The sequence below is a fragment of the Pyxicephalus adspersus genome, chromosome 11 (assembly GCF_032062135.1).
Source record: "Pyxicephalus adspersus chromosome 11, UCB_Pads_2.0, whole genome shotgun sequence".
NCBI classification, from domain to species: Eukaryota; Metazoa; Chordata; class Amphibia; order Anura; family Pyxicephalidae; genus Pyxicephalus; species Pyxicephalus adspersus.
The window spans coordinates 1,557,892-1,566,871 of NC_092868.1; the positions used below are offsets into that span (position 1 = coordinate 1,557,892).

The following is an 8,980-nucleotide window of genomic DNA, read 5'->3' on the forward strand; positions in this document are numbered from 1 at the left end:
AAATAATATAATTGTCGGGAATTGCATGCTTTGTATGGAATTTAGAGGAATTGTATACTTCGCACCATAGGACCTCCCCGCGGTCGCTCCGCCCCTCCATCTCGCTCCTCCCCCTGGTACGCAGTAGGTGATGTCAGCCCTTGGGGGGCGGTCCCGGCCTGCGCTATAGGGCGTGTCGTGTGTCGGTGGGCGGGGCGCTATATATATAGCTGCGAGCTGCGGCGGCCGGCGGTAGCCATGGTGCCTTATGCCGCATAGAGCCGGCGGGATGAGCGGCAGGATGATGAATTCCGCTGTTTTCGGTGACATGATGCGGGAGCTGGACTCACCTCCCCCCGGAGCCTCCCCGGGCAGTGCCGTCACCATGGCGCTCCGCAATGATCTGGGCTCCAATATCCACGTGCTGAAGACTCTGAATGTTCGGTTCCGCTGCTTCCTGGCCAAGGTGCACGAACTGGAGCGGCGGAACCGGCTGCTGGAGAAGCAGCTTCAGGAGCAGTACAGCCGGTACCAGCAGGACCGCCGCCTCCGGTATAAGATCTATCACCGGGAACAGGGGGTGCAAACCGACCCGGAGCCCCCCAATGCCAACCTCACCCCCTACAGCCGCCTACCGGGCACCATCTGGAGCTACACCCATGTACGGAGGACCGGGGGCGGCCTGGAGACCGTGCAGGGACCGGGGGTGTCCTGGACTCACCCTGATGGGGTCGGGGTGCAGATCGATACGATCACCCCGGAGATCCGAGCCCTGTACAACGTGCTGGCCAAAGTCAAGAGGGAGCGGGACGAGTACCGGAGGAAGTAAGTGCCTGGGGGGAGGGGCTGTGCCAGGGGGGCCCATATACCCCTGTGCCCGATACTGCCACCCTATGTACCCCCTGTACCCACCAATGCCACCCCATATACCCCTGTGCCTGGTACTACCACCCTATGTACCCCATATACCCCTGTGCCCGATACTGCCACCCTATGTACCCCCTGTACCCACCAATGCCACCCTATATACCCCTGTTCCCAGTACTGCTGCCCTATGTACCCCCTGTACCCACCAATGCCACCCCATATACCCCTGTGCCTGGTACTGCCACCCTATGTACCCCATATACCCCTGTTCCCAGTACTGCTGCCCCATGTACCCCTGTGCCCAGTACTGCCACCCCATATACCCCTGTGCCCAGTACTGCCACCCCATATACCCCTGTGCCCAATACTGCCACCCTATGTACCCTCCTGTGCCCCCTCATTACTTCTGCACCATGAGTGCCCAGTACTTTTACCTCTCTACCCCATGTGCCCACTGCTCATACTACCACTCAAGGAGTGCCAAATACTGATACGTTTTTACCCCATGTACCCTCATACTGTGCCCTACCATTACTTTACCACCCTATGTACCCCCCTGTGCCTATCACAATTATTTCTAAACCCTGCGTGCCCCATCCCTGTGCCCACTGTTACTTTGCCTCATTACGTACATCCTGTCTGCATTCATCTGCTCTGTACCCCATTCCTATTCCCATTACGTCATATATCTGTGTGCCCTCTGCCCCTTTATGCCATGTGCCCACTGCCCTGGATCCTGCGGCTCCCCAGTGCCACTCCCCCTGGTCTCTGCAATCCCTCATGCTGCCCTGTATAGAGATGGCCCGGTGCATCCTCCATGCAGATCTGCAGGCTGTGTAATATTCTATATGCAGCATCATCCTCATCCTGCACCCCATCCCCCTCCAGCGCTGCCCCCTCAGTGCATTGTTTGTAAACACGCCACCCTGGGGTACCGGGCACACCTCCTCCATGCCAGGGCCCCGTGACCTGCGGGTGCTGCCTGTGCATTATGTGATGATTCCTGCTGGAAAGGCCGGGGATGAGCATGTCAGGGTAGGGGGATGGAGGCCGGGGATGAGCATGTCAGGGTAGGGGGATGGAGGCCGGGGATGAGCATGTCAGGGTAGGGGGATGGAGGCCGGGGAAGGGTAGGGGGATGGAGGCCGGGGATGAGCATGTCAGGGTAGGGGGATGGAGGCCGGGGATGAGCATGTCAGGGTAGGGGGATGGAGGCCGGGGACAGAGAAGGCCTCGGGCAGGGAAGAGTCACCTCTCCGGCTGTTCCTTTATTCCGGTAATGAGCTCTGCTGCAGAGGGGACTAGGTGCCAAAAATCTGAGATATTGAAGGACGGCAATGACTGTAAGCCAGAGGATGCATAGATCAGCTGCTGGGGGACTACAAGTCACAGCATGGCCTGAGAGCCTGGAGATTGTGCAAACCGTTACAGTAGGCGTGTGGCCCCATGTTCATGATATGCTAATCCTGGAAGCCGGTCCACGAAATCAATACGCTTATTGCTGGATCATATGTTGGGTTATAATAAAAATGTGCAGCTGCTCCCTCTAGTGGTAAAGCAGATACAGGCAGTTCAGTCAGCCTCTGTTGCTGAAGGTAAATCACATTCAGGACAAGCCACTTGTAGAATAATTGGATGAATATCAGTTAAAAAGTAGACCGGCATTGTGATATAATTTACCCCGACTGTCCAATCACATTTACATGTGTATGATCTGTGTGTATATAATTCTTGCTTCCCATCCAGTATGGTGTATTGGTTCCACCTCTGACCAGCCGGCTTCCATATCCTGCCGTGCAGCGTCCTCTCTGCTATATATAACAATCCATTGCGTGGGGGAGCAGATGGTGGCCGCCTGTAAATTCTCCATCTGTCTCTATATACAGTAGGTAGTGCAGTTGGCTCCTAATGATCCGTTCAGCTCAGAGTAAATTGCTAAAATTGGACGTTCCTTATCCTGCTCGTGGTTGTTGGTTTTGCTGATCGCAGTCATTGCAGAAATATTTTTATCCTCGGCTATAATAAGATATGCTGGCAATCAACAGTTGTGTTTTATGCCCCCGAGGGGTAAATCCGGGCGTTCTCTGCCCCCGAGGGGTAAATCCGGGCGTTCTCTGCCCCCGAGGGGTAAATCCGGGCGTTCTCTGCCCCCGAGGGGTAAATCCGGGCGTTCTCGCCCCCGAGGGGTAAATCCGGGCATTCTCATCACAAAGTCTTTGTAGAATTGTGCCGTGTCAGCAATTTTCACTTATTTGTTCATTGATAATCTTACAGATTTGTTGTCACTTTCTGTATCCCTGTCATTTGCAATGGCTATTTATTGTACAGCGCTATGGAATATGTTGGTTCTATGTAAATCCTGTTTATTTATAATTGCATAGGATCTATCTATACTTTGGTTGTGTTGATTGGTGGAGGATCCCGCGGTGTCTGCCGGTATTTTCAGGAGAGGTTTCCTGCTCTGCGATAACATTTGCTGCATCTTAAACTTTTCACCATTTCCAGGAAACGTTTTTGTTGTTTTCAGCATCACCGGCAGCTCGGTGTCCCCACGGGAAATGGAAGCTGCATAAATCCATGGCTATTGTCAGAAGGCTGCAGTTTGCTGATCATTCAGGGGCCCGGGGCCCCAGGGTCGTGGTGGGAGGCATTTCCGTCCTCTTCTCCTGCAGATACAGAAAAGAATATTTTGCGACTGATTTTCTGACTCATATCCAGAATTCATCCCCGGAGATTCCAGCTCATGATCGGATAACGGGAAATAAATACCTTTATATTAGTAAAGGAAGATGAGGGCATCATGGCCGAGCAGACCCGAACGTGGGGGAGGCAAACATGCACGGGGCACTTTATTAATATCATTTATATAGCGCCAACATATTACGCAGCACTGTACAATAAATAGGGGTTGTAAATGACAACTGCCCCGAAGAGCTTACAATCTAAAAATGATAGCTGATCACAACTACGGTGAACTTCATCCAGTTTTATTGTAATTACAGAAACCCCAATGGGGCCAATAGACAGACACAACCATTGTGCACCCCCCACAGGAAGCTGTCACTGTAACATGGAAATCTGCTGCTTACATATACAGATCATTATATTCTATATACAAGCATCATATGATTCATTGCAGATCCCGGGGCCCCTATGGGAATGTCATGCTTTGTATTGCTGTGTCTTCGGGCTCTTAGTGTGCACATTGCATGCAGACAGGGACTGGCAGGACCGGACTGTTTTGGCTGAGTTCTTATACAGATGCCCCGGAGGTGTCTGGCCACTGAACTTGTTAAATGTTTCTGCAGAACAGTGAGAGAAATCCATGAAGTTTGTTGTTGTTGGGCCCTGGTGACTGGTGATTCAGTAATATGGGGAGGAGGTTTCGGTGACAATGACGAGGGTGCAGGGCTTCCAATTCTTGGTATAAGTGGTGCAGTACCATACCGGGATTTATTCTGTTCTGCAGCTTCAGTGGTCAACCCAGAAGTTATTTTAGGCCGGGTGGGAAGAAATTGTAGGTGGGTGGCAGCCCCTGTATTGTGACCAAACTCTTTAGTAACCACCCAAAAACAGCCGGGTGGGTGCTGAAAAGTGCCGGGTGGTGCGCCCTGCTAAACGTGCCTGGTGAGAACCCTGAGCTTTCCTCCATCTCTGGTTATTGGTGTAATGATGGTATGGCTGTCTGTGGTGCAAGGTCCTTATGGAAATCTTAGATTGTAAGCTCTTCGGGGCAGGGTCCGCTCCTCCTGTGTCACTGTCTGTATCTGTCATTTACAACCCCTATTTATTGTACAGCGCTGTGTAATATGTTGGCGCTATATAAATCCTGTTTATTAATATTAAAATCATTGCAGCAAAGTTTTTTTTTTTTTTTTTTTTGCTAACTTGGTTCTGGGAAGCCCATGTGGGCCTTGGTGGCCATCTGACCGTTCTGTACGAGGTCCAATCACCCAGATATGGCCAGGTTCTACTAAGGGGTGTGCAGGGCCCAGCAAATATACATCAACGTGGCTTAAAAAATGGCAGCTGCATCTTATTATTTATCCAACAAATGATTTTGTTTCTTTATTACAATTATTGCTCCTGAGTGCTATGATGGCACCGGCAGGATTGTGGAGGAATCTTTGCTTTGTTACTCTGACATGGTGAATCCCGTGTAGAGATGGTGGCGCCTATCATTTATTATTTCAGTTCTGTGGTTTCACAAACCTATTATCTGTATTATAAAACGTTATTCTGAGTATTTGGAAGCATTGACTACTGCTTGGAGGCTCCTCGGCATCTTTCGTTATTATTCGTGTCTTCCCCAATCTGCTTCATAGTTGTTTTGGCATCCATGGGGGAACTTTTGGATTCTACATTAAAACACGCAGAGTCCTGGAAGGAAAGGTAAATCTCCGCTGAACTCAAACACGCTCTGTGTAAAGGTTATAGGTCCCGCTGATGAAACATAGGAGTCTTTGAAGCGTGTGGTGAATGTACACACAGACTTTCACCTTTTAAAGGAGAGTGAAAGGAAAAACGAGAGGCCTTTTATTAGCCGCTAAGCTCGGCACTCGGAGGAGATCTGATTCATATTTAAATAATTCTGCAATAAATTCCTTTTCCTGTATTCTCCCCACCACCCCCAGTGTTCATTAATTCTTCAAAAATCTGTTGTAGTTATACAATGTACATTTTATTCATTTGTATACTGGTTTCATTTTGTTCCCGAGCTGATTATCACAGGCTGTACTTGTGTCGGATGAATCTCTGGTGACTATTCACCCTAATAACTAAAAAAGTATCATAAATCCAGGCTGCCGTTTTAACAATGGTTTGCTAATACAGGCTGCGCCCTCGCATTATTATTATTATACAGTATTTATATAGCGCCAACATATTACGCAGCGCTGTACAATAAATAGGGGTTACAAATGACAGACAGATACAGACAGTGACAGAGGAGGAGGAGAGGACCCTGACCTGAAGAGCTTACAATCTGGGAGGTGGGGGAAGTATCACACAATAGGAGAGGGAATGGTGGGTGAGTAGTGAGGGTTTAGGAGACAGAAGAAGACGGGTAGGTGAGGGGGAAGCAATGGGTCTTAAATTAGCAGAAAGTAGGAGCAAGCCGAATAGGACGAGGAGACCATTCCAGAGAGTTGGGGCAGCGAAGGGGCAGTTGAGGCAGAGAAGTCTTGTATCCGTGCGTGTGATGAGGTTATGAGTGAGGAAGTCATTAGTAGGTCATTGGAGGAGCAATTTCCTTTCTGTAATTCTTTTATTTAATTTTTTTGATAAAACATCTCCTTGCATCGTCCTTCAATAAATTTTAAAAGGAAGTCGGCTTAATGTAAATATCTTTGCATAACATGAAATAAAATTCTACAATACATTTTAACAATCGTGTGAAACGTTGCAATATTGGTTTGGAATAAACGTTCATGTTTCATAAAAAAACAAATTCTTCCTTTTGTAAACCAAGGGCCACATTTGCTGTAAACCCCTGAGATGTTGTAGTAGATCTATGGTCACCAGGACATGAAGCAGAGAAGATAATCGCTCCATGTCTTTGTATCTAATAATTCTAACGTTCCACCATTGTCCTCCATGCGGTTACACAGGTGCGTGGTTTGCACACACAACAGGTTGTGTTTCGGAATTGTGAGCATGGTGTCATTGTTTGCGCTGCATGCTCCGACCTGTCTGGTAAACAGCTCGCCCGACGTGCTAATTCTCCGTCCTAATTCCCCGCTATTGTGCCGCCAGGATTTTCTGCTTCTCCTTGATGGTGTTACACTTCTCTGATGTGTTAAACGGCTCAGACGGTGTAAATATTACTAATTTGTTCTCTTCGGATGGCCACAGAAATAAAAAGCTTATGAATAATTACTAAAATTAACCTTTAGTACAAAGGATTACAAAGATACAAAGGAAGCAGCATTTTGTTATGAGGCCGATCATGACTTGCTGTGCAAAGGAACTGATGGCTTAATATTTCAGATGGCCAAGTGTAGTGAACAGCTTTCTGCCATTTGTAAACAGAAACGAGTATTTGTAATGTGCTTGTTTTAGGTACTTCCAATATCTGAGTCTTTATACTCAGTTTAAAAACCATCAATGATATTTTTATCAATACAAACAATCATATAAGTTAACATGAATCCAAACATGTTTTGTTTTTTTAAACCTTTTTTTAAGTATACAGACTTTCTTTGTGACAATTCTCTTTCATAAAGATAAGGTTTTGCTGCTGACGCGTTTCGCCTATTACAGCTTCATCAGAAGAACAAATCTTAGCCGGTCCTTATATGATTTTAGTTCTTTAGAGATGCCAATCCTACCAATGACCATTCCTTACAAAGAAACAATTGCTGCAAATTCCATAAAGTTTCCATTAGATCTTATAACCACCTTTTATTTGAAGGTAGAAACTCTTTAGAAGCTTGTATTCAAGGTGCAATATTAGAGCAGTGGATACCTCTTATGTTTAAGGGGGAAGATTTCGTTCTAATGCAACAACAAATTGTTCCACCCCAAATCACTGCACTTTACCCCTGAACGTAGATCTCCCGTCTCAAGGTATTGCTTCTGCCATCTTTAGGCAAAAAAATTGTTGGGTCACAATTCTGGGGGCTGCCACCCACCTACAATTCTTCCCGCCTGACTGGGTTGAGCACTGGGTGAATGCTGGGCAAGACATACACAGATTCTGCCATTTCTTTTCCACTGGATTTCTTCTGCAGATGCTTTATAAATATCTGGAACTGTATAAGAACAAGACTATTTCAGAATTCACATCCTCTAGCACCCCTTGCCTACATAGGTATTCCAAAGCCTTCTCTCAAGCCTACTCCCCTACCAATATATCTTTCCAAGTTCCTTATCTTACTGGTTTTCTGGATATTGAATATGTCTCTACCCTCCCCTGAGGAGGACATACCAAGAAACGCGTTGGGTAAAAAAAAAAAACATATGTTCCAACATTCGCTTTGTTACTCTGTATATATAACACTGTTTCATATGAAATTTAGACCTCTTACTACTATGTGATTGATTTATGGTTAGCTCAGGTGAGTTCTGTATAGCTTAGCATGTTTAATTACATAACCTAATAAAGTTACAACAGTTGCCTGAAAAAGCCGTTCTTTCTCTCCTCCTTCATTTAATATAATAGTGATATGTGGCTAGCACTCCGGTCTTTGCAGCGCTGGGTCCCAGGTTGGAATCTTGTCTAGGACAATATCTGCATGGAGTTTGCAGGTTCTCCCCATGTTTGCGTGGCTTTCCTCCCACACCCCAAAAACATGCAGTTAGGTTAATTAGCTTTCCCTCAAAATTGACCTTAGACTGTAATAATGACATGTGACTATGGTAGGGACATTAGATTGTGAGCCTGTTTGAAGGAGAGCCAGTGACATGACTATGGACATTGTACAGCGCTGTGTAATATGTCGGCACTATATAAATACTGAATAATAATATTAATAATGTGGATATTTCTTTGCTTCTGGGTATTATTGGACAACCTTATATTTCCATTGTCCTGGTAATAATGAGAATGATTGAGTAGACCTAATATTGTCGAGGAAGCTGCCGTCTCAGGTATTTGTTATGAGAGTCAATATCCCAATCGCTTCCATCTTCAAACAATTTACTTTTGGCCCAGTCGGCACCGCACCGCAGGGCTCGTCATTGGGCTTTGCATGGCAGATTAATCTGCTTTGTGTTTTTGGAGCGCTTGGCATGAAACATTTTGACGACAATAAAAGAAATCTTTTTTAATTTTCTGGCAGTTTGAACTTCGTTCCCCGGCTTTACCAAGCAGCGGCTGTAACTGGATGCTTCCAATAACATGAAGCGGACTTTGTTGGCGTGACCTCGGTGCTGGGGAGATTTATATTTTAGCTTGTGGTTGTTATTGCAGTAAGTTAGCACAATTTTACACTGTTTTGTGTTAATAAAGAATAGATTTCCTGATAATCGCACACAAGGTGCGGCAAGGTGGTGTTAATTTGTTGCTGCTACAATGTAATCCTTGCTGCTTCATGCGGGAGGGTCCGAGAAATCTCATTTCCGTGGGCTTTGCAGAGTGTAAACCCGAGCCATGACGTGTGATTGGTACAAAGTGAGGTGCAGCTTCCTTATC

At 46.6% G+C, this 8,980-nt stretch overlaps 1 protein-coding gene across 1 annotated transcript in view; it reads left to right on the plus strand.

The window, feature by feature from the left end:
* The first annotated feature begins 222 nt into the window (after positions 1 to 222).
* Positions 223 to 8,980, plus strand: part of IFFO2 (intermediate filament family orphan 2) — a 45,697-nt gene continuing 36,939 nt past the window's right edge. The window contains exon 1 of the mRNA XM_072426736.1: positions 223 to 804. Coding sequence (XP_072282837.1) covers positions 248 to 804 — 557 coding nt within the window. The 5' untranslated portion in view covers positions 223 to 247. The remainder of the gene's footprint in view (positions 805 to 8,980) is intronic.